Here is a 15,825-nt window from a genome sequence, read left to right as displayed (position 1 = left end):
CCATCTTAACCCTCCACCCATAGGGTTGATTAACCGTGGATCCTACAACGGTGACCCAGGTGATAGAACTGGTGGAGGTAGCTCATCAAGGCCGTTGACCCCACTTCTTGATCTTCTATAATCAATGCCATCAGTCGTAGAACAATTCTTATCCTCATTTTCGCCAATATGCATTAAGTAAATGAGGCTAGTTGTTCCACAGCCCTCTCTAGCCTTATGATCTGAACTATACGTTGAGATTTAGCTAACTAAAATAGCGTCGCTAGCTGTCCGAGGCCCCTAAATTCACTCTCTCGTTGGATGGTGTGACGGTGTCACGTAAACGGATGCGAGATTTGAAGCAATGGAAGAAGTGATTTGGGTGAGAGTTTTGGAATCTATAAAACCACGCGATGTATCCATACTAGAGACAATACTCTTCGAGGTCTAAGAGCTCAGGCAGTAGGTAACTGGAATGACAGGGTTTAGCAACCTCTCTGGATCGTATTCTTTATTGGCTCAGTCCCAGGGTTAACTGTTAGTGCCAGTTGCCTTTTAGCGGTCCTTCGAGCAGCAGAGTTAAGTCCAAACATACTTGATATCCATCAAATGCGTCTACATTCACTAGAATATGGAAGTAAGCTAAGTCAGGGGACAATCCAGCTAAGCTATCAGCCGCACTGACTCCACTACGTGCCCTCTCGGGCTTATTTTGGCATCTGCTGGTGCTCTACGGAGTACAGCCTCCGGGCTGAAATTTCACCCGGGTTGACATAGCTCACACAGGTCTAGACTAGCCGAGCAAGCTTCTGCTAGCTGTATTGGATTTCCCGTATCATATTCGAAGGGGAAACCTGCGGCAGCAATCCTGTACAAGGGCTTTATCCCTGCTAGCTTATTCAATACTTCCACGGGGGATTTCTTGTCATTCGAGCACAGAAGTACGCTTCATCGGCGAACCGGGATGTGGAGAGCGACAATCAGGGGGCTCCTCGACTACCACCTCTCGTATCCGCTCATTTGAACCAAAGGTTACCCGTTCTAACTCCGCACTTGATGGTTTGTCTATTTGCAAGGACCTTGCGGGGCTTACAAGTGATGAAACCCCCCAATGCAGCATTTGACCTATCAAGGGGCCATCCAATGATCCAATTAGGTGCCCATCTCACCAGCCAATTATCTGCGTTTTCCACTTGTCAAAATTTCCAGATGACTTATTTCGGTCAGGTAACCTATCATGGACGTATTTACGGAGCCCATACCATGTATGTATGTATCTCCACCCGCCCGTTGCTCCGCCCACACTTGATCGTCCTAGTCTATCCGCAGAGAAAGAATTGAGGCTGAAGCGGATGCAATGAGAAGAACGCGATAAATTACTCAAAATACGTTCTGACAGTAGGAAAGGTCTCAAATCGTAGTGATCTTAATTCTGGACACAAAGTCTTCTTATCATAAATATGAAGCGTTCAATGTCGCCGATTATTTTCGCTTGGCCGCATCTAACATTTCCAAAAGGTTCAACTCTCGAGTTGCAGCTATCCAAAGTTCGGTGTTTGTGTTGGCGAAACGTGTATATTCTTGCGTGTATTAAATATCCCGCTCGATAGTGGCCTTCCCCCCAAAGGCCCTTGGAAGCGGCAATGCTATCAACGAGAACTAACCACCAGACGCCTCTCAAAGATAATTCCTCCCCTCTCACCAAGCCCGGCCAGGATACAATGGAAAAGCGTATCGTAGCCATTGGGCCGCACTCATGGTAAATGGAGTGATGAAATTATGCATGGAGTCAAATATGGCTGGGCCACACGGGGCGGTCATAGAAGACTGACGGTACCAATACGTTCACTTGGTTTGCTTGTTATGAATGTCCAATTGGGAGGTGGTGACCCTTTACGATCCTATACGGCTCACCAAAATTCTGCATTACGTATGGAGATAGCAACCCACTCATTCGTACACGTATGTAAGACCAGCCCCGGATGCCTAATCATAAGACATACGCCTAGCACCACTGGGCCTTTATGTACCTGCCCAGCATGAATTCTACGCCTACTGGATCGGAAGGGCCTCCTGCAATCAACTGTCTACGCAAAGTACGCGCAACCTTTGAACCGTTGGAGCCGCCTAAAGGCCATGAAATAAGTCTCAAGGCTCTTGTCCGATGAAGTTTCACGGCTGTAGAAGGCCTTGGGGATACTATTGACAAGTTGAATTGGAATGACAACGTTCCCATCCATCAAATACTAAAGTAAACTTTGTTGCCTCGATGTATAGAAACCTCGTCACAGAACTTAATCGCGCTCGACTTTTGTTCAAGATTGGGATTTTGATGATGGTCAAAGGTATTCCAGGCCTGCGAGCAATGCGATTGATCATTGGGCGAGCCGTGCCTGCCTGGATTGAGCTATGACCACCTAGATCACCGGTGAGTCATTCTCACATGGAACTCTCGATAGCAATATGTGGCAAGCACTGCTAACTCATTAAAAAAATTGAATATATATTCCGACGTGGTGAGCGGTGTAATACGAGAACTGTCGTACAGGCCTCTTGGCCCAAAAATATATCTGGACTTTCAAGCCCCACACTCCTAAATTATGACTCGCGATGAAGCATGACAGTAAGTTGATTTCTGGTAATCTGACACGTCATTTCCGTGCGCTGCTGCCTCTACCCGATGCCTTCCTTACCGCCCTTTCTTTGAATGGTATACCCACATAGGTCGGCTCCTAAGCATAACAGGATATCTCACTAGATAAACAAAGGTTTTCTAGTTCCAGCAACCTCTCTGTAGCTATTGTTAGCGTCCTTCTTGCTCGTTTCCTGTACTTCCAAGCCCTTATGATTCAACCAAAAACTGCTGGACCGTTCCGAAGACTTCCAGGCCGCCGCATGCACGAGAAATGTGCCTCCTCTGACTGGCTCTTCCATATGGTTCTCATTCTCAAGGCGCTATAAATCTTGGTATTGTAACTGAACCCCTAATTTAACCCTCAATGACCCGGCTGGGGATTCTCGAATATACCGGAACTCGGAGTTTTCCAGCAGAGATTCAATGAAAGGCTAGACGAAATTCTCCGACACAATACTTCATTAGGCCTAGCGTAGAGCAGAATGCTTGTTTATCTGTTTCCGAATGAAAGCAACCTGCTTCCTTTATCAGATTCGTCAACAACCGTGAATCTACCGGAGCTCGTACCAGAGACATGGAAGGGAGAATATCCGATCGACTCGTGTAGTATCCTGTCAAGAGATTTTCCCAATAGCAGCCCCTCGTCGGCACCCAGCTAAAATACAAACTCGGCCCCTTCCAGGAGTTCTGTCGAGATCGTTTACTTAACTAAGGGGAGCTAGACAACAATTTTGTGAATTCCAGCAGACTTTTCCATCTTTTATCGCAGAATCACATGAAGTACATCTCGGACTCAAGAACAAATCAAGCGCAGGGACTGGAAAATAATCCTTGGGCTATTGTATCAAAAGAAGTACGGCGGACAAGCTTCAATATCAGGAAGAAACTTCCTGTTGTTGATGCGCAGTAGCTCAACGGTGAAGTAATATGTCAGTTGTCTGAAGATCATGCGTTCCGCCTCGCCGCCGGGGATGTGGTATTGAAGATTACAGCCAGGGATGGATTGAGGATAATGGCTTCATCGAGGCTCTGTATCTTTAAGCGGCGGTTGTCGCTCGCTTGTAACAACGATGGAGAGAGGGTGCAGTTGTTGCACGTACAGGTGAAACCGAAGAATTGTTCCAGAAACCTCTTCCTTGCGCTCGACGGGCCTCCATGATCATATGAAGTTGTGAATTCCGTTCCACTTTATATAGGTCGGATCGCGTGAATAGTTTCCTGTTCCTTGCTGCTGTTCCAGCTGTTGTGGGCGTTCAGAATGCAGCTGTGGTTGATACGGCTCACAGTTGGGTAGACGCCGCCAACATAAGAACCAGATCCACAGGGCAGAGCATTCACCTTGACGATGCCAGTGAAAGGGCACTTGCCTGGGAAGTTGTTGGGAAGGGATAAGAACTGACGCAGTGACTCCCTTGACATGGCCTTTAGCTGCGCCGCACGCAGCAGGTTCAATTCTTCACGTGGCTGATGTTGGAAAATAAGGGAAATAAGGGGCGGCTTTTCGCAAAGGATGTAGGTACCACTAGATATATCAAACGAGCCACAATGCCCTTGCCTTTTTCAGTGATGTTTTGATTTTAAAGAGCGGGATATCGATTTCGCTGAGCACAATCATTCGGCGAGAACATATATTTAGAGCTTCTATAGAAGGAACTAACTGTCATTCTATTGTATTTTCCATTCAGAAAATATATGGTTATCGTATTCATAGTTTTCTCGCCAGCGATGGACTGTCTTGTAGTTGATATATGTTAGAATAGAAAAAGGAGGGTTGAGAGTACTCAACCTACTGACTGTCCGAAGAAAAGAAGCAAGGAACGGCTGGGGAACACCCAATCCAGGCTCTATGGATACTTACAGGTGTTGATATAGTACAAGCGTGAAAGTAAACATGCCTGGCACAGCGGCGGATGTAGGAGCTCTTTTTCCCCTTCGAAGAAAGAGAAAAGTCATTTCCGTCGTTACCACTGCCGTTATCAAGACTGCTCCATATGTCAAGGTTGCTCAGACCGCCCAAGACCATTGACAAAGACATCATTCCATTCTCGTAGGCGATTAGGGTCCCCGCGAGTACATAAAACTTGAGAGACCATTCGGCGGCCGGCTTGCAATGTTCCATTGTGTAGAGGCTGGTATAATCTTTCTGCAACAGTTGCCAAGTGCGCTATGATGCGTGACTGTAGAAGCAGCTAGATCTCAGCGTCAAGCAAGACAAGTGCCAGACGGCAGAAATACAAGCTAAGAATCGTATACTGCGATTTGGTGTATTGCTGGTGGAAACATTGTTCATCTTGGCATACTTAGCTTCTCAGTGGTCTTTCATCCTGCCCTATCCGTGTCCCTACAGCACCAACAGAGGAGGCGTGCATCATCGATATGAATAAAGCGTTTGCGGGATGTATGCCCCTAGTAACCAGGGCTTCATTCTTGTCACACCGATTCGGTATTCCGAAGCTCCTGACTAAAGCCGTTCCAATGTCATAATCACGTTCTGGTGGTAGGTACGGTGAACCGCTCAACTGCGGAAAGCTTGGCTCGAATATAGATAAACCACGTGGTGAATCCATCGACTTGCTGGTTGGCCGAATGGGACTGGTTGTAACGTGACTTCATCATGTAGATTGAGTAGCAACTTGACCGGGTGACTGTGCTAATCTTGAAGCCATATGCTGCTCTGCGGGATAGAAAAGCCGCAGGAGGGCTTGATGGCACAACCCCCACTAATCAGAGGGCAGCTGAAAGATTCGAAGACAAAGCGTCAATATCTGGATCATGAATGGATAACAGGAGCATGTAATGGCCGTGACGGAATTGGAATATCACTGCTATCATGCTGTCGCTTCGGTTGGAAGGCGTAGAGCAACTTGATTATCACAGACTGAGCTCCGGATGCGGAAATTCTAGAGCCTAACCAGACCAACTGGTATACGTCGTTATCAGTTGAGGAAGCACTGGATCGACGAAATTATGGCTCGCAAGATCATTAAGCAGCACCCAAGCCTTTCCCAGAATCGGATGAGCGCAAATACGATGCACAATACGATTCTTTGGAGTCTTCATTCTATATTCGGTGGCGATGTCCATTTCTCGTACTGCTGTTCGTATCGCCTTGGTTGATCTACTTGCTGTTCAATTTCAATCGAACACCAACTAGCAGACAAACAAGGGTCGACAGTGATGTAAGAAATGCCGAAGCGAGGGGGTGTAGTGACACCTCAAAAGTGTGTCAGCTTGGAATTGATAATGTGGCTGAAGGTATAGAATTTCAAATGTTGTTTCTTGGATTTGATGGAATACCTCCGAGCCGGGGTCTTTGAATAAGTCTACGATCCGGCATCAAACATCCATCTTGGTGCCTCTCTGACAGTAAGATAAGCTTGCTGCTGTTCCCACGACCGGAAGTTCTTCACTGACACAATGCATTCAGAATGTATCTGAGCACTAACCTCAGTCTGACTGCGGGCTTGATGACCTTCCCGGTGTTACGCTCGGTATCCGATGCTTACTTTTGACCATTCAATAAGATCCGCAACGACGCGAGGAATCAGTGCCCTGGCAATGTCTACCAATATATCACAGGGATGGTTTCTACGTGGCAACTCCGAATGCGACATGTTGCTCTTGATTCAACCGCTTCCGCAGCGCTTTATACTAAGCAGTGTTAAACTCATTGAATGATGTGAGGTTTCGTTACACTTATGACGATTTAGGGAGGTTGAAAATGTCTCAAAGAAAATAATTTCCTAAGTCGTTCATCTTTAAAAAATCTCTATGCCTTGGGATAGACCCCGCGTGGTGTTATTTTGGTCGTGGGCAGTAGGCAGGTGATATGAACTTGCCCTACCGTGGATGTAGGTCGAACCGAACCCTTCGTTCGGTAAGATTAGGGTAAGGATGGAGCCCACGCCGGGAGAGTTCGTCCACATGGTGCTTTTTTATGTATCGGAGTTAGTACGGTCCGATATATGGATGTTTTTCTCTACTCACATGAGTAAATGACAATTGACATGAATAATCGGCCGGCCATGATTCAGTATTGGCTTGCGCTGTGCAGATATTGGCCTACTTGTCAGTAATGAGCTACAAATCGCTCGTCAAATAGCATGTGATGACGGAGAAATCGGTCTTGTGAATTTGCTCCTCAGCGTCGACAACTCTCGGTGGTCAACACTCCAAGGGGCAGTACGGTACCGATGCGACACGATAGTTCAGACCTTGCGACAAAATGGGGATTTTGAAAGAATGAAAAATACCCCCAGATGCTTATGGGCGGCTCCCAATCCATTTTGCTACCTACGGGGCCTGGCTTTAGGACGATGCAGCTCCTATGGAATTTCCATTCAGGTCCGAGATAGGGAAGGGTGGAACTTAATGCATATCGCCCCAACACGCAGAATAGAAATTCAAGAGCGCGAGAAGTCTCTCAAAGACATCACAAAGTGCTCGTCGACAATGGCTGCGATTATACCGCTCGAAGCAGTGCAGGAGAAACCCAGTACGAATACGCAAAATGGTTACTGGCACCACCACAGGCGTTTGGTTCCGGCCACTTCAAGAGGTCACGCGTACTAATAATGCGACGAACCCGAGATTTGAACATGTGGAACATGCAGCATCGGAGCCAATAAGATACATTCTCGGAGGAAGCTACGGTCATCCAATTGTGATCTACGACAATGCATCACGAGGTGACTCCTACATTATTACTTCCGGGAGAAACCAACAACCTTCCTTCAGGCCACCCAGTCAGCCTACCGAGCGATGCCAGCAAAGGGAAGAATCCTCGGGAAATAGTGGATACAACCTCAGAAAACGCCCACGCCAAATCCATAGTTCCTCCGTTCGTGACGAGCGCTTGTCGTGAGCGATGTATCTCATAATTCTTCAACTTAGGACTTGTTGATGTGTACCTTGGCTGTATGTTCAATTTGACCGGCACCGGAGAGATCATTTAGTTTTCGAACTGTCTCGTGTAGGGAACTGTCTCGTGTAGGACATCTTGTTTCTCTCGTGTGATTGCACCCCTTTTTCTATTTGCCTGTTTAGCAAACTTCCTGAATGATTCATTTTGGCTCTTCCCCCTCGCATTTTCTATATCCCCCGCTTAAAAGAACCGCGAAGAGAAATTATTCGGTGCTAAGTTCGCATTGCCCCCGCTAAGTCACAGATTGATTCGGGTGGCAAGACAGAAACGAGTCCGGAATTTCGGGTAGCCGAGTGGAAAGTCCTTGTTGGAGATAGAAAACTTCTTGCGTGCTTTGTGTAAATTAGGAGCATCATCTTCAGTAGGATTTCGCTTACGCCTACGGTTCGCTCAGCAACCAATGGCAATGGCTGCCATCATTTAGAAGAGTTCATTATGGGAGGGGTATATAATACGCAGAATGTTTATCTTCGGCTCAGTTTTTTCGGTAGGCCCGAAGAGGAATTCCTTGCTTCTAGAGCATCAGACGATATATCGTATTTCACTTCAACCATCTCTATCGCTATCACCATTTGTCTGAATATAAACTTCCTCTTGGGGAGCTTGTGATTGTATAAGCACCCATTTCACAAAGCATTTTCAAGCTTTTTCGTTCCCGGAGGCTATGGCAAGAGGCGCTAGAATAGAAAGAGCAGGACTGGGAGGGCGAAAAGGGCCTTGTAGGTTATAGCTCGATTATACTACTTTCTTGCTGCCAATTTGCCATTCCTTCGAGACCTCACATGAATTCCTCGACACGCTCACTAGATGTCACCTTGGAAGCACTTTCGTCCCTTTCACTCAGAGGCGAGAGGAACAAACTGGAAACTCTCATACATGACTGTTTCCTCCCAAACATACGAAGCGGCCGATGTATATCTGGATTATCAGCAGATGGCCCATTTCTCCAGGAGGCAAGAGACATCAGGGGGAGGGTAGGCTGGGATAGGTTTACCAAACTAAATTACTTTACATTGCGGGATATTGAACTGTGCAGCTAGTCTGTTGTTCAACTCAAGTGACTGGGCCCATCACTCATGGGTCGAGATGACTGAAAAGTTACCCATATTGACAAGGCTTGAACGAACTTTATGTCTTCTGCTTCATTGCGATTGGAGACAGCGGACGAGAGGGGATCTAAAAACTCAAATCGGCTTGCCGGGACCAATGGGCGAGAAAACATGTCACAGTTTTTGATCGAAAGAAATAAACGCTTGAAAACTTTGTGAACGTCCAAGTGGTTGACCCGAAATACACACGAATGCCTCTCGATGGGCATAGAGTGGTTGCTATGGCGAAGGCGAACCAGAAGCTTACCGACTTATTCAAATTGGCGGCACACAAACACTTGCCACTCGGGAAGCTAATTAAATAGCTGCTCGGGGGAAGGTGGACAATGTGTGTACATTATGTACCTGGGATTTTGCTTGGGGTTAGCCCCAGAACGCTCGAGTTGGACGAGAGTCATCTCACTAGATAACAGAAGCCATTGCGTAGCAGGTCTCCAGCTTTCGAATACCAAAGCATATAGTTAGAGTATTCGCAGATCATCTGTGGAAATTATGATTCATTTGCCCGTAACAGAGGATACAAAGACAAAGCTGCACAATGATAATATTCTTGGCTATGGGCAGAACCATGTGCATGACTGTAACAAAACGAGTGCACCTGTGTGCAGAAACAACAGAAGAGTTTCGCTTTCTCATTTTCCGGTCGAAGAAACTTGCATTGCTCCAAGATGAAAATAAAGAAGAGAAAAAAAGAGTGGTTGCTATTGAGATCCCTGCAATTGGAACTAGTAAGAGGATTGTACCAGAAGGCTTTTTTCTGCGTGCTGTTGCGGCACTAGGTCGATGCCTGCCATTGTTGCGTAGCTCCTGCCGAATGGACTCATATCCTCGTCGTATGGCTTGCGGTACATTCCCTGGGCGCTCACCATGGGACCTACGCTAGCAACTGGCTCGCCATATTCGGTGAACGAAATATGGCCGTCGTAGGATGGTAGTGGTAGGTAGGAGAAGACTGGTGGCGGCGAGGCGGATAGTTGGCGGGTACATTGTTGTCCGAACATACCGCGTTCATCTTGTGTGGTGTTGTTGTAATACTCGTAAGAGGCTGGGCCCTCGCTTGTTGAGGCGTGTACTGAGTGCGCTTTGTTCTCGGTGGCTTTGTTGGCTTTGTTGGCTCGTTGTTGTTTCGAGCGAGCCTTGTTAGGCGCAGCCTTGGGACGTGCTACCGGCTCAGCGTGTGAGGCTTCTGGGGAGGCAGAAGATGCTGCACCGCGCTCTAGATCCTCCAGTCTTCGCTTCAGCTTCTTGCCTGTGGGTGGGTGCGGTTAGTAGGATGAATACCGGGTGGTTTGGGGACTCACGATGGGAATACTAACGGTAGTTTCGTTGCGCAATGCGGTTTTGAATGCGCCGACGCTCCGCAAGATCGGGGATCTTGGTCCAATCCTCATTTGGGTTTGCGTTGGGACTGAAAGCGCTGCTGTTCCTATGACTAGGGGAACGATGCATTGTGGGCAAGCAGTAGCTGTAGTGGTAATGGTGTATAGTATAGATCTGTTTGGCGATGTGGGGAAGAAGATCCTATCCAAAGAGATGAAATAATTGTATGTAAAGTATACGAGAGGTGTAGAGTTATAGAAGTCAAACCGAAGGGTACGGGAAGAGGTCAGACAGGAAGGGGGGCGTTTAGATTCGTTATGTAGCATCGGGGCTTCGGTGTACAGGAGGAGTTAGTTGTGCACTAGGCAGAATAGGGCAGATACGAAATATGATTCATCCCTACACAGCCACATCACACAAACAGAATACAATAAGCGTTACGCGCATAGACGGGCAGCTATGGATCCGGGCTGCCGTTCAGCCTCGACTGGGTCCTATACGTCTTGGACCAACCTCCTCCACCCCCCGACCTGGGCCATGTTGTTCGATTCCCACAAGGCTGCACGGGGCGCATCATGTTTGAGATGGCCCTCTCGACTTCGCCACCTATCCTTAACCCGCGCAGGCAGTGGGGTTCGTCGGGGCTGTTTTGAATGCCAATCTGTGACTCCTCATCTTAAAATGGCGCTGGTTTAGGCAGAAGTTCCTGATCACGCAGCCAAATTTTGAGTGTTGTGTGATATGAAATCGTCCAGTCAGCGACAGGTTACTTTGACTGTCTTTCAGCTGCATTTCATAGTGGAAGCTCGCGTCGCGAAACATCATTTCCCCCGTCGCTAGTATTCACCACACTCTACGGCCGGAGGGAGGTAGCAAAATAAAGCCCCAAATTCCGCCAAACGAGGGAGGGTCCATCTCGGTTTGAACGACCTCTACGCGAATGAGGTGGCCGCACCGTTTAGCAATTTGCTGCGCCGTACGAGCCATATTAGCCATAGCCCAGTGGATCAGCCATAATGGATCTAGAGGATCCTGCTCTCGTGGCTCAATTAAGGAATGGAGCGTCTCTGCTAGCTCACTCGCCAGATGTTGGGACCACCGCGTACGACGGAGCCATGGCATAGCCTAGTTATCTCCACCGTCTCAGATCTGACGGTGTTGCTTTTACTAGCTGGTCAAAGTTATCTATCGTAGAAAATAGTGGCTCAGGCTCTGCTCCCCATGATTCTACGGGCTCAATCACAGCAAAGTATACTCGCGTGACTCGTCTTAAGGTGTGGAGAGAAAGAGGGGGTTTAGACGATTGAGGAAAGGAGTAAGCAGCCGTACGACAACGAAGAGAATGAGAAGGAGCTTAGATGGGCTATGAGTTACTTGATTCGTACTGCTGATCGGCAGTAGTAGCAGATGAAAAGAGCAAGAGTGGAAAAAGGGGGAAGAGGCTCTTCGGTAAGAGAGGAAATATTCGTCTCCATATCAACAGTAAAGAATTGTGAATGCTAGAAAAAGCAGGAGTTAAAAATATATATGCAGGTTTTGTACGGGATTACCAGCCTTGGTAAAAGGTTGAAGCGTGCGTCTCAAGACGAAAAGCGGTGTCCTGTGATCGGACCCCCGGGGTCAGGTGAGCTAGGCAGGGAAAAGAGTTTGATTTGCGACTACTTCTCAAATTAATCGTACTCTACTGAAAATTAGGAGCTCTAGCAACCATAAGTCTGACGCAAGACAGTTCCTCAAATGGAAAAGATTGTTATAAACTATAAAAGGAAGGAACTTGACGGTTTTCTAGACCTATATTCCACTAAACATAGCCTGCAGGCGTGGATACGACGACACGGACATGGAAGCGCCCACAACTTGGGTATTCTATAAAACACCGTAATATCGCGCAACCTAAAGATGATGCAATTTATTTGTCGTTTTCTTCGTTTTCTTCACTATCAGGCGAAGGCTAATATAAATCGGGAGTTCTAAGTCGTCGGTTCATACATGCAATTTACACTAAATGATCTGGGCGTTGACAATCAAAGGAGAGTTCGGTCATAGCCCTACTCTGCTGCTTTGCATCTTTGGATAATTATAGAATTACTATTTTACTGATTTACTATGTTTACCACGATGCCGCTTGTTTTTTCGAGTGAAGTGAAACATTACTTGCCAGAGGAATGGTACAAGCACATTCTAAATAAAAGCCAAGACTACGAATCTCTTCGCGTCGTTACCCTGACTCGAGTCAAAAACCTTGACTCAGCTTGGGGCCATGAATACATACAATTCATTGTTGAGGATGAATTGTCAAATGAACGAGCGCGTGTCTATGCGGAGCGTGGAGTACCAAAGAGTAGCATCGACGCCATTGCCACGGGAGTCACTCCCATCACTTTTGGCCGTGAGTCGGTGGATGGAGTGACAATTGGCTTTGATGAAAAGGGCGAAAAAGGCCGATGGAACGGTCCTCATGACCTTCCTCTCCCTTTAGAGTCTTACATTTACACCGCCAAGAAGCCCAGCTTCATTAGCCTCGCTGAAACCATTTCGTGGGTGAGCAAAAAAGGGGGAAGTTACAAACCGATTGGGAATAACTGCTACTGGTTTGCCTACACCGCGATGAATGATTACGGGGAAAAGAACAAAGGGACCCCTAAAACGGTCTATGCCACCATAGGCGGGAGGGGCGGTGGTGGATTGCGTGATATAATCTCGTATCATAAATTTCGGTTGCGCAAAGAGTACTATAGGGTGAGTAATGCTCTTTACTCGCTTTTGAAATTTGGCTTGCCCGACACTAATAAATTCCTCATACAGAAAGACGCGGAGAAGTTCAACAAAGAGCGCAGAGACGGGGGTCTAATGGACGCACTAACTTTGTCTCGTGGTTATATCACGTCAGTGAAAAGATTGAAATTTTAAAACAATTGATTCTGAATGTGAGGACTGTATCCGCCTATTTGGAGATTCTCACGGATGAATCTATGCTACGAGACCAAACTACGGTACGAGCTGAGTGCTTTTATTCGAGGTATATCGGCAGGTCGAATCTTATCTTAATATCGCTTAAAAGGGCCAGGGAACCGATAACAGGGAGGTGGAAATGAGATGGACTGAACAGCGTGATTGCCCAATTTTGCACAGACATAGTAAAAGAATAAGATGTGTTAGCCTTACCCATTGAAACCGAATTACCCTGGAGTTTGGTTTACTTCCATATTGTGCTGGCCTGGTCATTCCCCAGCGCAGGAATGGACATCAAAGTGCGCAAGAGAGCCGGATAAGCTGGATACTGAAAGCTATGTTGATCCATTACACCATATTTCCCCTATTCATCGTGTATTCTAATAAACCCGTCAAAGCTACCCGTGATAGCTCCCAGGAAGTCAAGATCGTTCCAATCTGGATAGTGCTCCTAGGAGCGTACATTCTCAAATCGCCGTAATCATCTGTAAGCTGCCTTGCACTAAGACAAATGTCATAATCCAAGATATAAATAGTACGTAACATTACTAGTGCGTATAAACAAATAGTAGGTAGAATGCCATGGAAGCCCTCGAGGATCTCATAGGCTTTTGATCACGACTGGACTATACATTCTCCAAATAGAAGGGCTCTGAAATCGTACGCTCTTTCGCCTTATTCAAATTTCGAAACCACGATAGTTTGTGTGCGACCTAGACCTCGAGATCAGTTAACAGAACTGATTAAGCTTATCCACCTCTCTTCATCTTCATCTTATGCCCGCTGCTTACTGTGTCGATTGTACAACTTTGGCTCGCATATTCGACTATGACTTAACTCTTCATGTCTATGAACTTCCTGAAGAAGGGATTGCCCTGAGAGTTTTTCCAACAGAGCAGATAAATACTTAGGAGAACCCCACCTACCGAGTCCGCAGCAAAAAAAGAGTGTTGATGGTACTACGTGGTCGGCTGGATATTTCGCAGGGATGTGTCGACGTGCAATACCTTGACCTAATCATAAAGCTGGATGATGTTGGAAACTTTCAACAATACCTCTTCCAGGGAATTGACTTTATGGATAATACCGATAATGTACAAAGTAAACCCCCGTCTCTGCAAGGAGGAATTCGCTCACTCTACTCTACCGTCACCGTAACCTTGATTTTCTGCTTTCAAAGGGAGGCTTCTCGAGCAACTCATACGTTCGAATTAAATCACCACATTCAAACTAGTTGGCAGTCAGAATCCTACCCTGCTTATAATTTCCGCTAAGCCCCACTGCAATGAGATGCTAGAAAATAGAGATAGTAGCCTTTCGAGCTCTGAGAATGTGAGATTGAAACTCCTACTGACCATTCAAACGTGTTGTAAACTTATATCTCAATTTTGATCTCGCTCACTATTGTTGCTCGTCGCTTGTGTCATCCTGAAGAGATAAACGGAATAATGCTTTCTCACGCTAGTTATACATCACGGGGCGGATGGAAGTTGCTGTAGAGGACTTGGTGCTCCCCCGTCTCCTTTTAGATGACGATCAACATAAGACCGAATGGCTAAAGAGTTCCTCCTGTTGCATCGGTAAAGCCTACTTAGTAAAAAGCCTGGTGGTATCAAACCAATACCGGCACTTAGGAGAATTCTGGCAACCATTCTGTTATACACAGATCGAGGGATTTCCAGACCAATGTTCTTGATCCTATAGATTAGCATTAACGCAAAAGCAGTGTTAACAATATCGCCGACCCTAGAGGAAGAATCAGTAAGGTAGAAAACAGTACGTCACCTAAGGAGAGTATGCAGAAGAAGACCAAAGCAGCATGATATAGATGACGTACACCGGAACTAGCCCAATAAAAAGGCCCCATCTATCGAAGAACTTGGCCTGGTGTTCAAGCTCCTTCAGTTGTATCCCTTTCCTTGATGTCAAGTGTGCACGGGGATCGTCCACACCTGCCCGTTGGGTTTGGCATGGGTCGTTTCTTGACAGGTTCCATGAGACTTCGACGGTCGGCGACAACATCTGATTGAGGATCTTTGCGCAGCCCCCAATGATGCTGTATGTTCTTTTTAAGTGAAATTGAGCAGATACGTAGAGAAAATCAAATATGGTTCACAGAGGGGGTCATATTTGGATTAACCTCCAGTGCGACATATTTAGCATGAGGTTCTTCATTTGTACATTTTTGAGTTCCATCATCTATCCATGTTAAAATGGGTGATAGTTTTACTCCTCGGTCAATTTATAGGCACTCCACTCACAGGGCTGTTTGTTTGACTGTGGAAAGAACTCTCTGCATGTAACGTAATGCATGACCAAAGGATCACACTAAAACACCATACTAAATAACATTTTTTGATTCGTCCATTTATCAACCACCCGCAGTTTTTTTCTCAATTGGAAATTTAGAAAATGTATTTAACTAACGTTAATCCCGCTGCAACCGCTTCCCGCTGCGCCCGCGCACACTTAAGGTACTTTGGAAACCAAACGCTCAAAAAGCGAATAATGCGAATGATATTTGCAATTAAAGCAAAATGATGTTGTTTCATACTACTGATCCAATGAGATACTCTAATTTCACCTAAAATTACGTTTAAAATTGGGTATATTTCATTGGGAGAATTGCTGCCGTCTGCTCTGAGATTTCTCTTACAGTTCGGTCAAATCTACCATGGCTCACAACCACCGACTCTTTGGAGTAATAAGAATTTATTGCCTTGATATATAGATACATCATAACAAAGTCCACGAAAAATTAGATCCTCTCCTCACGTTTTACATCTGAATGAGCTTTATATACGCTCGCTCGTGAAACCTTGGGAATACATTGTTTGCTTAATAAGGCGACATGTAAAATTACAATACCGACAGCAGTGTAACGGACCTGTCCCGTCAGAAACCAA

The 15,825-nt window shown here is 46.3% G+C and overlaps 3 protein-coding genes across 3 annotated transcripts; all 3 read right to left on the bottom strand.

Annotated features, from left to right (window-relative positions):
- Positions 1–3,802: 3,802 nt before the first annotated feature.
- N7473_011059 (uncharacterized protein) lies at positions 3,803–4,733 on the bottom strand (the record flags this gene model as incomplete). Its single annotated transcript, XM_057156998.1, has 2 exons — positions 3,803–4,078; positions 4,473–4,733. The coding sequence occupies 2 exons, from the start codon at positions 4,731–4,733 to the stop codon at positions 3,803–3,805; spliced, it is 537 nt and encodes a 178-aa protein (XP_057004292.1).
- A 4,639-nt stretch (positions 4,734–9,372) lies between these two features.
- N7473_011058 (bZIP transcription factor) lies at positions 9,373–10,096 on the bottom strand (the record flags this gene model as incomplete). Its single annotated transcript, XM_057156997.1, has 2 exons — positions 9,373–9,896; positions 9,964–10,096. 2 exons carry the CDS (start codon positions 10,094–10,096, stop codon positions 9,373–9,375), a joined length of 657 nt encoding a protein of 218 aa, XP_057004291.1.
- Positions 10,097–14,391: 4,295 nt separating this feature from the next.
- Positions 14,392–14,941, bottom strand: N7473_011057 (DUF4112 domain-containing protein; the record flags this gene model as incomplete). Its single annotated transcript, XM_057156996.1, has 3 exons — positions 14,392–14,441; positions 14,511–14,665; positions 14,757–14,941. 3 exons carry the CDS (start codon positions 14,939–14,941, stop codon positions 14,392–14,394), a joined length of 390 nt encoding a protein of 129 aa, XP_057004290.1.
- Positions 14,942–15,825: the final 884 nt, after the last annotated feature.

Source organism: Penicillium subrubescens (assembly GCF_028828155.1).
Source record: "Penicillium subrubescens strain IBT 31985 chromosome Unknown utg000008l_segment0_segment0, whole genome shotgun sequence".
In the NCBI taxonomy this organism is placed as follows: domain Eukaryota; kingdom Fungi; phylum Ascomycota; class Eurotiomycetes; order Eurotiales; family Aspergillaceae; genus Penicillium; species Penicillium subrubescens.
This window is presented reverse-complemented; position numbering and strand designations above follow the sequence as displayed.